The sequence below is a fragment of the Engystomops pustulosus genome, chromosome 5, assembly GCF_040894005.1.
Source record: "Engystomops pustulosus chromosome 5, aEngPut4.maternal, whole genome shotgun sequence".
Taxonomy (NCBI): domain Eukaryota; kingdom Metazoa; phylum Chordata; class Amphibia; order Anura; family Leptodactylidae; genus Engystomops; species Engystomops pustulosus.
This window is the reverse complement of record NC_092415.1, coordinates 160362000-160376118: the sequence shown is the minus strand read 5'-3', so window position 1 is coordinate 160376118 and position 14119 is coordinate 160362000. Positions and strand designations below refer to the sequence as shown.

Below are 14119 nucleotides of genomic sequence, written 5' to 3'. Positions count from 1 at the left end.
ATTGGGAGGCAGGGATTGGTTGCCATGACAGCCTAGGGTCTTCCAAAGACCCGAGGCTGTCTTGTTTTAACCTATTCATTACAGTGTACGATTTGCACATTGTAATGAATGAGGAGGAAAATCCCCATATACTGCCATACTGTAGTATGCTCTGCTAATTGTGCATATCTCCAGAATAGAGGTGCTGAAAGCTGTTCCCAGACAATTCTGAAACAGAAGGATCAAGTAAATAAAATCCAACTGCCAAATAGCTATATTCTTCAACAGTTAGGAGAGAGTTAAGAGTAAACTAGACACACTAGGTGGTCCGCCAATCCCAAATACAGTCCAAAACATCTAATATGTATGGTCAGCACTACTATATGCCATAAATAAATGATTTCTGGAAGCCCTACTTTCCTACCCCCGCAATCGAATTGGCAGGGGACATGGCACACAAACACTGTAGCCTCTCCATTATTCCTTACACTTTCAAACTGTATTAATAATAATTCCTTATTTACGAACCCAAAACCTACTAGTACGTTGATTAGATTGTGAGCCCCATGGGGACAGGGACTGATTTGGCAAGCTCTGTGTGCACTTTATAAATAAGGAATTATTATTATTACAGTGTGAAAGTGTAAGGAATAATGAAGAAGCTACAGTGTTTGAGTGCCATGTCCCCTGCCAATTCGATTGCAGGGGTATGAAAGTAACAAACATGGAGAGAACATATAAACTCTTTGCAGATGTTGACCTGGATCGGACTTGAACCCAGTACCCCAACGCTGCAAGGCTGTAGTGCTACCCACTGAGTAACTGTGCTGCCCACTGTAGTTGTACTACTGGTATATATTGCTGCTTTGTTTTATTCACTTCTTCCCCAGCAGTTACCAAGTTTTGGCCAAGGAAAGGCAGTTTAATTGTTATCTCAAAATATTTCTTTTTACTTCTTGGGTTTTTCTAAAAATGAGTATCTCCATTTACTGACGGGAAGATTTGTACCAGAGAGACAATAAAAAGGAAAAGGTGAACCTGTGGGTTCACTGGTGCTGTGTTGAGAGTCTTAAGTCAAAAATAGTGCAGTAAAACCAGATACATTCTTCTGTAGTTAGCAGTTTTCATTTTGATTATGGGGGTGATTCAGCATTTATGGAGGTGAGGTTGATGCAGTAATTTTTTTTACCCTACCTGTTAATCTGTGGAGAGTATTCATTTACATCCCCTTTACAAAAGAAATACACATGGACAACTTTCCATGTCACTTGACCAAATTTGTATGTTTGGAAGTGTACCTCACTAATTATCACAGATACAAAACTAGGCGCACCAGGACGTTATGGTACGTCCCCGGGGCTAGATGCTAAGCGCACGGGGACGTGCTATAACGTCCTGTTTCTGGCACCGGCTCACGAACGGAGCCGGCACCAGAAGCAGCGGCCGTCAGCTGTCTATCCCAGCTGACAGCCTGCGCTAACACCCGCGATCAGAGCCAGCTCCGATCGCGGGTGTTAACCCTTTACACGCCACGGTCAAGCATGACCACGGCGTGTAAGGGTGTTTGCGCTATGGATCGGATCCCCCGCGCCGCTTACTGGGGGATCCGATCCTCTTCTGGGCAGCTCCGAGGACTGCCATGTGCCCTGAAGCTGCCCGATCTCCCTGGCAGTCAGACCCCTTCCGGGTCTGACTGTAAAGTGCCTGAGCATGCGCCTGCATGCTCAGACAGTTTACACTGCTCTACAATGAAAAAGTATTGTAGAGCAGTGTATTGAACTTGAACCAGCGATCAGAGCATCACTGGTTCAAGTTCAAGTAAGTATAAATAAAAAAAAGTGAAAAACACTAAAGTTAACACATTAGAATAAATAAAAAATAAATACATTAAAATATAAGCCACTAAAATGTCACTTTACCATAAAAACACTTAATAAAGTATAAAAAACACAAAAACACAAAAAACCCTGCATATTTGGTATTGCCGCGTCCGTAACAATCTGTATAATAAAATAGAATTGTTACTGGACCTGCACGGTAAACGCCGGAGAAAAAAAACGCAAAAACGTTCTGCAAAAAGATCATTTTTAATTAATACCCTATAAAAAATGCTTTAAAAAGTGATTTAAAAAATGTTATGCACTCTAAAATAAGCCCACTAAAAACAAACAACTGTTTTCACAAAAAATAAGCCCCTAACCAGATTTGCCAGCCGAAAAATAAAAAAGTTATGCATATGAAAAGATGGTGATGCTAAAATGAACACGATTTTCTCCAAATTAGTTTTTATTCAGTACAATTGAATAAAATACACAAACCCCCCACATATTTGGTATCCCTGCTTCCGTAACAATCTGCATAATAAAACATAATCATTATTAGATCCGCAAAGTGAACCCCGTAAAAAAAAAAAACGAAAAAGCAAAAAAGAAAAGATATTTTTCAATTAATACCCTATAAAAAATGCTCTAAAAAGTGATTTAAGAAATGTTATGCACTCGAAAATAAGACCACTAAAAAGAACAATCCTTCTCGCAAAAAATAAGCCCTTTAACAGATTTGTAAGGCGAAAAATAAAAAAGTTATGCATATGAAAGACGGCGATGCTGGTTTTTCATACATTGAGGGGTGTAGTTTCCATAATGGGGTCTCGCTATTATTTAGGCCTCTCAGTGTCAATTAGAATTTGAGAAGGTCCATCTAAATACGGGTTTTGGTGATTTTACAAAAAATGTGCAAAAATGATACCTAAATTCTGAGCCTCATAACATTCTAGTAAAATACTGTATATACTCGTGTATAAGCCGAGTTTTTCAGCACAAAAAATGTGCTGAAAAACGTCCCCTCGGCTTTGACACAAGTCAATATACATATACTTAAACTTAAAAAATATTTAAAAAATAATAAACTTATATACTCACCCTCCGGTGGCCCCGACGTGCAGCGTTGCTCCCCCGATGTCCGCGCGGGTCCTCTTCCGGCTTCCGCACCGTCTTCTGTCTTCTCTAACTTCGTGCTGGGCGCCGCCATTCTTTTTCTCCCAGGCGGCGCCTAGTATGACGTCAGTAGCGGCATACTAGGCGCCGTCCAGGGGAGAACAATGGCGGTGCCCAGCACGAAGTTAGAGAAGACAAAAGACGGGCGCAGAAGCCAGAAGACAAGCCGCGCGGACATCAGGGGAGCAGCGCTGCACGTCGGGGCCACCGGAGGGTGAGTATATAAGTTTAATATTTTCTTTTAATGCTGGGCTGGCTGTATATTACTGTAGGCAAGCTGTAAACTACTGGGGGCAGTGCTGTATACTACAGGGGGCAGTGCTGTATACTACTGGGCAAAGTGCTGTATACTATTGGGGGCAGGTTGTATACTACTGGGGGCAGGCTGTATACTACTGGGGGCAGGCTGGCTACATACTGGGGGGGTCCATGACCAATGCATTTCCCACCCTCGGCTTATACTTGAGTCAATCGGTTTTCCCAGTTTTTGATGGTAAAATTAGGGGTCTCGGCTTATACTCGGGTCGGCTTATACTCGAGTATATACAGTATGTGGGATCTTAAAAAACCATGCCAACATAAAGCAGACATTTGGGAAATGTAAGTTATGAATTTATTTGGGTGCTAGGACTATCTGCATCAAAAGTAGAGAATTTAGAACGTTGAAAATAAAGAATTTTTCCACATTTTTGCCAAATTTTTTTTTTTTTTCCTAACTAAACTCAAAATATTTCATCCAAATTTTTAAACTAATTTGAATTTCAATGAGAAAACAATCTCAAAATCCCCTGGATATCTTATATCGTTCCAAAGCTATAACCACTTATAGTGACACAGGCCGGATTTGAAAAATGGGGCCGCGTCCTTAAGGCCAAAAGAGGCTTAGTCCCGTAGGGGTTAAAAAAAGCCTGCCTAATATTTTTTGAGTTTTTCAACATCTTACAAACTGCTGAATTGTAAACAATTGAATGTCGCATGTCTATAAATAGAAATATTTTATTTAGTGGACTGAGACTTGCTTGGAGGGTTATTGATAAGTAATAATTTCCAAGCGATGGACTGAACTTTATCTATAGATTGAAGTATAAAGCATTTCTCAGTATTGCATTGAGCACATGGATCCCATGTCATACAGCTTGACCTTCCATACCTGAAGCTGTGATCTCACTAGTCACGAATCAATCTGCCCACGCGTGCTTATGTAACCAGTTTTCCTAAGTCTTGACACCCTGACCTGACATATTTACTATAGTCTCCTCTAGAAAACTAGCTGAAATCTCCACCAGGTCCGACCTGGCTGGAGCCTCTTAGTAGGTCCGGAATGCTGTTGGTTGGCAGAAGGGAATATCTGCAAGACGTCATTCTTATTATATTCCCACCATTGTGTTCATTTAATGTTAAGTTTATGAAGGTAAAAGAGAAAAAAATTGAGCGATTGGTCAAATTGGGGAGAGTAATTTTTTTTTAATAAAAAATGTTCTAACAGTTAAAGAGTAACAAAACCTTTGAAGCATATTTTTTTTATTACTGCTGAAATGAATAAAACAAGTAAACTTTGTAATATACTTCATTTAGGAAAGCAACTTCACTGTGTCCTTTTCTGCTCTTTCTTCTGTAGTGAGCATTGTATCTAAAAGCCTTCTGAACTTTGGCCACTATAGAGAGATAAGCAGGCAAATGTTTGACTGTTTTCATACCTAGAGGGAATTTCCCCTCATGATTTAGCTCTTTGAGGTGAGTAGATTTTAAGGGATTAACTGTAAAGAGTTACATCATTAGACACTGTATCAAGTTCCTTTTTTAGTCAGTCGTGTATAGAGACATAAATTTGATTTATACAAACTACTAAAGGCAAAAACAGGAGCACAGGAACATATTTCTTTAACAAAGAATATTACACATTTAACAGTTATCATCCACACCATTGATTCATAAAATTTTGTTAAAAGTTGAATTATCCTTTAAGTTCGTAAATAATATAGCACATACAGTATTATTACAAATTATGGCTTTTCTGAGTCAACCTGGGTCGACTCCAGGTTTCAGTAGGCCCCTGCTATGAATTTTTTAGGGCCACCTTGATGTTGACATATGTATATATTACCTCTGAATAAAAAAGGCAAGTATATAAGTATATTAAAAATACCTGTAAATATATATACAGTGCCTACAAGTAGTATTCAACCCCATACAGATTTAGCAGGTTTGATAAGAAGCAAATAAGTTAGAGCCTTAAAACTTCAAACAAGAGCAGGATTTATTAACAGATGCATAAATCTTACAAACCAAAAAGTTATGTTGCTCAGTTAAATTTTAATAAATTTTAAACATAAAAGTATGGGTCAATTATTATTCAACCCCTCAAACCACCAGAATTCTGTTTGGTTCCCCTAAAGTATTAAGAAGTAGTTCAGGCACAAAGAACAATGAGCTTCACATGTTTGGATTAATTATGTTTTTCCAGCCTTTTCTGACTATTTAAGACCTTCCCCAAACTTGTGAACAGCACTCATACATGGTCAACATGGGAAAGACAAAGGAGCATTCCAAGGCCATTAGAGACAAGATCGTGGAGGGTCACAAGGCTGGCAAGGGGTACAAAACCCTTTCCAAGGAGTTGGGCCTACCTGTCTCCACAGTTGGGAGCATCATCCGGAAGTGGAAGGCTTATGGAACTACTGTTAGCCTTCCATGGCCTGGACAACATTTGAAAGTTGTGAATACCAATCAGATAGCCCTGTTCCTGTACAGATCCTAGCACCAAAACAACAACAATAATACCAATGGGGGTATATAGGACAAAAGGTCAATCCACAATCACAGACCAAAAGCTGCTCATTGGGAATAAAATGTCAACAATCTTTATTATATACAAATTACAGCAATCAAGACAACAATTATTTAAAAATTACATAAAAGATTCCACAAAACACAAAAAAGAGTGTGGTGGTGGTCCCAAAACAAGTCAGTGTATCTCAGTGTATCTCAGTGTATCTCCTCTATAATGACCAAGTATACAAGCCAGTTATTATGCAAATTCATATTACCCACCCGGGCGTGACATAATGCAAAACTGCGGGAGAGAGGCTTGACCACCACCACAGCACCCCGACGCACGTTTCGCCGTCGTTTCTTCCTGAGACTTGTTTCGGGACCACCAACACACTCTTTTTTGTGTTTTGTGGAATCTTTTATGTAATTTTTAAATAATTGTTGTCTTGATTGCTGTAATTTGTATATAATAAAGATTGTTGACATTTTATTCCCAATGAGCAGCTTTTGGTCTGTGATTGTGGACTGACCTTTTGTCCTATATACCCCCATTGGTATTATTATTAACATTTGAAAGTTTCCTCCCGTGCCGAGGCCAGGCTTGTCCGAAGAGTCAAGGCTAACCCAAGGACAACAAGGAAGGAGCTCCGGGAAGATCTCATGGCAGTGGGGACATTGGTTTCAGTCAATACCATAAGTAACGTACTACACCGCAATGGTCTCCGTTCCAGACGAGCATGTAAGTAGGTACCTTTACTTTCAAAGCATCATTTCAAGGCTCGTTTACAGTTTGCTCATGATCACTTGGAGGACTCTGAGAAAGACTGGTTCAAGGTTCTCTGGTCTGATGAGACCAAGATCGAGATCTTTGGTGCCAACCACACACGTGACGTTTGGAGACTGGATGGCACTGCATACGACCCCAAGAATACCATCCCTACAGTCAAGCATGGTGGTGGCAGCATCATGCTGTGGGGCTGCTTCTCAGCCAAGGGGCCTGGCCATCTGGTCCGCATCCATGGGAAGATGGATAGCACGGCCTACTTGGAGATTTTGGCCAAGAACCTCTGCTCCTCCATCAATGATCTTAAGATGCGTAGTCATTTCATCTTCCAACAAGACAACGACCCAAAGCACACAGCCAAGAAAACCAAGGCCTGGTTCAAGAGGGAAAAAAATCAAGGTGTTGCAGTGGCCTAGTCAGTCTCCTGACCTTAACCCAATTGAAAACTTGTGGAAGGAGCTCAAGATTAAAGTCCACATGAGACACCCAAAGAACCTAGATAACTTGGAGAAGATCTGCATGGAGGAGTGGGCCAAGATAACTCCAGAGACCTGTGCCGGCCTGATCAGGTCTTATAAAAGACGATTATTAGCTGTAATTGCAAACAAGGGTTATTCCACAAAATATTAAACCTAGGGGTTGAATAATAATTGACCCATACTTTTATGTTTAAAATTTATTAAAATTTAACTGAGCAACATAACTTATTGGTTTGTAAGATTTATGCATCTGTTAATAAATCCTGCTCTTGTTTGAAGTTTGAAGGCTCTAACTTATTTGCTTCTTATCAAACCTGCTAAATCTGCAGGGGGTTGAACACTACTTGTAGGCACTGTATATATATATATATATATATATATATATATATATATATATATATATATACATCATAAATTCATTTCAGTTTAAGCAATGGTCTCTTGTAACAATCATGACACAATAACATGTATCTAAATAAAACTAAAATGCTTTTCTTTCTACAAGTGTGAATTATGTGTAAATACAATGAAAATAAATGTTGTTTCTGTTTACGGTACTTGTTGGAAAGGTATTTGTTCTGGACACTCACTATCTTGCTGGTGATATATGGATGTTGTGTTCGATGCGTGAGACCTTAAACGCTGCCTTTCTATTAAACTACTATGTATCTGTCAATGGTGCTATATATGTTGTATGGATTGCTCCCAGCAATCATTTTGACTTGTCATTTTGAGGCAGTTAGAAAATCTCACATCAGCTCAGAGGGCAGGGCCTATAACAATCTTGACCCACTGCAACCAGCTGGTAGTATGTTACATCTACTGCATTTCTCAATAATTGCCCCCCGCAGAATATAGAATGTATTTTTGCGCAGTGATGCAACAAAGTAGCACAAATAATTAATACACAGTGCAAATGTTGATCAATGAAATGTGAAACAAATGTGTCTGTCTGATGTCTTTGGAGCACATGGTGATAGGATTATACCGAGTGAAGCTTAAAAAGAATCTGTCAGGTCAATTTAGAACCCTAGACCAACTACAGGTCCATGGGAGAAATTGAGAAAAACCCCCAAACATTTATACTCACTTAGATATGACTCCAATGATTCACATCTGAAGATCTCTGTGACAGCATCTCTTCTCACATTACTTCAATGATGCCCCAGCTTCATTGCACATGCACTGTAACTATGGCACTTGCACAGTGAAACCAGGGTGTACTTCTCCAACCTCAATTGCCACTGCATGCAGGCGCGAGAGCTATGGAGCGAAGTAAGTTTAAAAGTTGTTTTTGTATGCACCCAGATAGATCATTCATACAATTTGCGACACTAAGCAACCGGGCCATAAATACCTGTGGGTGGCTTATTGTCTCACATCAACCTGACAGGTTGCTTATAAGTATGTAGGCAGACATCCTGGGGTAAAGAGGACCCTTTGTACCCTTGTAAATATAATCAATGGGTAAAATGGACAGGATCTGAGGTGCATTTGATCCCAGCTCTTAGAGTGGGAGCATCTTCTCTAGGATAGCATTGGACAACCATTAATAGAATAGCATACGGTACTATACACATGTTGCATTTTACAATAAGCACCCTTTAGTTTCACCTTTTAGTTTAATTCCCAACGTTCATTTACAGCTTTTCAAATATACAATTTATTTCTCTACACTGTGCTGATGAGATCCAATTATGTAGAAACTGTCTTTTTTAGAGTTGGGAATCTATTCTACTTGGATTAAATATACTGGTCACGAGGCTTCGTTGATATACCTTGATATAAGGTGGCTGTTGTACAAGGAAGAGCTGGGACAAAGTTTTCCACATTCCACCCTGAAAACTCATTTGTATATTTCCTTCCCTTGGGAGTCTATTGCCAGCTACTAGGGGAGCATGTCTACAAAGAGTGCTGCTTAGCTTAGCAGTTCTGTACATTATACAAGCAATCCACTGTTATAGGGGTTAATCACTTGCTGTGAAGGATGCAGATCAATAGGGATCAATGATGATCCCAGAAATAACATATACTAACCGTGAGACCCTTTTAAGTGTCTAAAATGGATGTTAACTTTGCAAGAGTTTAATAGTGAATTTATGCAGTACATCAGCTGAGTCCGATGGATTCATTATAACTACTTCTGACTAATGTGTTGATGCAGCCTATGTTCTCATTATGCATTGTAAATGAATACCTTTGCTTGCTTTTGCCACACTTTCACGTGGGTCAACAATGATGTAAACTAAAGCATAAATCTTGGTCCTGTTTCTTCAAACAATGCATCATATCATAATGTTCTTTACCTGCCAAGTTCTAATGAGCCTTAAGCTGATTGCCAGGGGCCAGAATTGATTGATTGAGTAGCGAACATTAGCTGCCAGGGTTACAGAAGATGGTCATGCAAAATAAGATTAATGCTAGAACTTCGCGGCTGACAGATATTGGCATGATGAATTGTACTAGTTCAATTATAGGAAATAAAAAATAACTAACACCTTGTCAGAACTGTTTTATGGCAAAATTTATTGTCATTATAATACATATTTTTATATTATTTGATTTAAATTAATTTTGCTTTATTTGTTATTTTCTTTAGGTTCCTTCCTTGAACTGATGAGCGCTACCGTCCTCCATTCTAAGAACTCTCTAAAATGAAGCTACAGCTTTGCTTTGGTGCATCTTTTATTACTTCCTTTGGGTAAATGAGGAGTAGTCATGTTATTATGCTGACATCTAAGCATGAATTTGGTAGACCTGTGGCTAACCCGCTCTCTCTCCATGTGTCTGCTCCTACAAAGCTTTGTTCTGATGATACTGTGCTTTCATTCTGCCAGTATGTGTCCCAAAGGCTGTCTGTGCTCTCATTCCGGAGGCTTAAATGTCAGCTGCAGTAATGCAAATCTCAAGGAAATACCTAGAGACATTCCCCCTGAAACTGTTTTACTCTACCTAGACTCCAATCAGATAACCTCTATCCCTAATGAGATTTTTAAAGATCTCCATCAACTAAAAGTTCTCAACTTATCCAAAAACGCTATTGAGTTTATAGATGAACATTCTTTCAAAGGAGTGGCGGAGAGCCTGCAGACTCTAGATCTGTCAGATAACCAGATTGTAAGCGTCCACGAAAATGCTTTCAATAACTTGAAGGCAAGGACCCGGATTGCTAACAACCCCTGGCATTGTGACTGTACCCTTCAGCAGGTTTTACGAAGCATGGCATCTAATCATGAGACTGCTAGTAATGTTATCTGCAAAACAGCCGTGCTGGATGAACATGCGGGGCGGGCATTCCTGACTAATGCTAATGATGCAGATCTTTGCAATCTTCCTAAAAGGACAACAGATTATGCCATGTTGGTCACTATGTTTGGCTGGTTCACCATGGTGATATCATATGTGGTATACTATGTACGGCAAAACCAAGAGGATGCAAGGAGGCATCTAGAATACTTGAAATCCCTGCCAAGCAGGCAAAAAAAACCTGATGAAGCTGATGACATAAGCACTGTGGTATAGTATTTTATTGCAGGCTTAGGCAATTTGTGGTTCAGCCAGAAAATAGCAGAAAACGCCAAGGGATTTGGCCCAGCACGAGCTGGAAAGCCACACGCTGCCTATTCCTGATCTAAAGTATCAAAGACTGAGAGAAGATTTTGGTAATAGATGAGATTTCATTAGAACAAACCAGTTAAGTTCTAATGTTTGTTGTAAACCTTTTTGCCTTTTTGAGAATATTCGCAGTAGCTAATTTTTTTGCCACTGTTAAAAAAAAACAATACAAGATAACTTTTGTCTGAATGGTACGCAATCGTCTCTTTGATGGTATTCCAACCAACTTAATTAACTATCTAGTACGTTATCATAACTTAGAATGCATTTCACGATTTAATATTGAAATATTTATTTTTTTAATTTCTAAGAAAATAAAAGCTTAACTTTAAACTGTGTAATACATAGTTAACTTAATCAATCGTTCTTTAGAATATGACAAATGACTGGGTTAACTGATTTATTTTTATAGGTTAGTAACCATTATGCAAAATGGTATTGGTTTATTATAAAATATAACGGGCTGAAGCACTGAAGTAAGAAATAAAAATTAACTTAAAGAGACCCTGCCAATAGAACTTGACCTAATAAACCACTGCAAGTATGTTGTGGAGCATATTAACAATTTCCAGATCATTTTTTCCTTCATGTCCCAGTGTGGTGCCATCACCTAGAAAATCTACTTTGAAGTGAGACTTAAATTGGTTGCATAAAGTCATGGAAGTGGAGAGCTTAGCATTGAAGTCAAGCTCTCCCCAACTCAAAATACCCTATCTGTTGTGACTAATGTTACAAACCAGACTTCAGAAGACCTTGTTACTGATATCCCTTGATTTAGGCCCATTAATTACCGTGAAGGAAGCATTCTTAAGTAATTTCACTAGAGCTTTCCACCTCCTTGACTTTATACAACCAACTTCAAATGGATCTGAATGATGCCACCAAAATGGGCCATGAAAGAAACATGATTTGGAAGATGTTCATCTGCTTGACGACATAATGATGGTGGTTTATTAGGTCAATTTATGCTGAAAGGTTTCTTTTAAACTTTCCTACCTTATTTTTTCCCTCTTACATATATATACACGGATCTACCATACTATTAAAACCTAATAATATGTGTTTCCACCTTGTGCATCTAATAACTTCCAACATGTAGGCTCCAACATGTAGTCTTTAAAGGTGTCGCAGGCACCACAATGTTAGATGTAGGTGTTTTAGACAAGCCAACAATTTCCATTGAGCAGAAATGAGCAAACTTGGGTAGCACATAAGGAAGATGCTACCCCCAAAAGCAAAACATTTAAGGAAAAGCGGTCATATAATCAGCTGTACCTAAACAATTATTAAACTATCACATTTAAGTTTAGCTTAATGAGTGCTTATTAATTTGCAATCTTGTCCAACATCACTGGCTGGGTACAGATGGGAAAAAATTGCTAATCTCTCCTCCCTGAATCTACAGCAATAACTAAAACGCAGAAGAACCGACTCTGTGCTGCAGGTTTTTATTGCAGTATGTGAATGGGATTTGTATAAATACCATCTACTCCATTGCCAAGGTAAAAAAAAACCTGAACTCTTTGTCAGGCTCATCAAATTGTCACTGAATAAGACAGGACATATGCTAATATATACTCCTGCCATGCATACAACAAAATAAAGATGATTCATGTAAAGGTAACATGCACTTGTATGCAAGGACCCAAGGCTTTTTAACAAAACATTGCCCAGATCATCATACTGTCATTGCCGTCTGCGAATAAGGGCATTTGGTACTATCTCTTCACCATTGTCCAGTTCTAATGCTGAATGTGCCATTATAGGTAATTTTACTAATGGATAGGGGTATGGGCATCTGACCTTGTCACCAGTTTATCATCTCTTGGCATTTCTGGGATGACTTAAGGTAAGTATTAACCACAGATCATTGGGAAGTGCCTATACGACTTGTGGTTTTTAGGTATGGCCCTTCCTAGTCATATATCCATCAGAATTTACACTGGGATTTTTTTTATCCCTATCATCTGTCAGGGGTTTTAATGTTATGGTGGATCAACACATACAGGCATACTGTATATGTACTGCATGTATGCTGTATACTTCACACACACACAAATATATATACTGTACTGTGCAAAAGTTTCAGGCAAGTGTGGTTAAAATGTTTCAAAGTAAAAAAGCTTTCAAAATAAATATAAATTTCATTAGTTTTAGGCTGACAATTCAAAAAAAAAAACAAAACATAAAATTCATTAAAAAAAAGACATGGCTTTATCTTGCAATCATATCTACCCTATTACCTACTAATAAGAATACAAAGGAGACAAAAGGTACAAAGAAATAGAAGACAAGACAAAATGATAGTAATTTCTTGTGATGTTGTACTCAGGGGGCCATAGCATCACTTCCAGGGCTCTTTGCATTTTTTTATAAGTACATAGCTTCTAGATGTATTAGAATGTATGTAGGGACATCCATTAAGTTATTTGCCCTGAATTCATCACTATAATTAGTCACCCCTTTGTAATTAAAATATATACAGTGCAACTCAAAAGATAATATGGGACCTTTAATGTATAAATACAGCACCAAAACAAAGCTTGATACAAAAATACTGCAACAGAACCAAGCTCAAACATAAATACATCACCAGAACTGAGCTCCCTACAGAAATACAGCATCAGAACCAAGGTCCTTACAGTAAGGCAGCACCAGAACAACGCTTTGTACAGAAATTCTGCAACAAAACCAAGCTCAATGCATAACAGCACCGAATCCAGGCTCCATAGATATATACAGAATCCCAAATTATTTTATATATTTACTTACCATATATATTTACATGTATTCAGTACCACCCGTAATTTCTCTTACTTTGTCTGTTATTCTCTACACTTGCCTTAAACTTTTCAAAATGTATATGTACATATATATATATAAATAAAAAACATTGTAAAGTATATAGCAATGTATTAGTTTGGTACAGGACTAAGACTACAGTTACTTTGCAACAACATTTTTTGCTCACATTTGTGGGTAATATCTATGAATGTAAGTGAACTGTATGTGGGATAAATATACTACCAATGCAAATGAATAGACAAGTGAAAATCTGTAGTTCTGTACAGCTCTAGTACATTGCCTCTATCTTATTGTCTGTTAATTATATGTAAGTCACCAGTGTCTTAAGCCACGGAGAGGTGGACTACTGATGTTTTCCCCTGCAGGAAATGAACAACATTGGGGAACAATTTCTAGTGAGCCCTTCACATGCTATGTATAACAAAGTCAATTATAGTAACGCAAGTTTCTTGCCTTTTTATCAATAAAAAATCTCAACATTAAATTTGTTGTATTGTTTTATTTCTTTTATATTTTATCTAAAATTCGATCATTTCTTTTGTTTCATTGGTTTCCTAATTGTACATATACACTCACCGGTCACTTTATTAGGTACACCATGCTAGTAACGGGTTGGACCCCCTTTTGCCTTCAGAACTGCCTCAATTCTTCGTGGCATAGATTCAACAAGGTGCTGGAAGCATTCCTCA

General features: G+C 38.4%; 1 protein-coding gene across 3 annotated transcripts in view; it reads left to right on the top strand.

The window, feature by feature from the left end:
* LRRC3B (leucine rich repeat containing 3B) overlaps positions 1-13914 on the top strand; it is a 106825-nt gene extending 92911 nt beyond the window's left edge. For all 3 annotated transcript variants that reach the window (XM_072153606.1, XM_072153605.1, XM_072153607.1), the window contains one exon: positions 9610-13914. In XM_072153606.1, coding sequence (XP_072009707.1) covers positions 9753-10532 — 780 coding nt within the window. In that variant the 5' untranslated portion in view covers positions 9610-9752 and the 3' untranslated portion in view covers positions 10533-13914. The remainder of the gene's footprint in view (positions 1-9609) is intronic.
* The last annotated feature ends 205 nt before the right edge of the window (positions 13915-14119 follow it).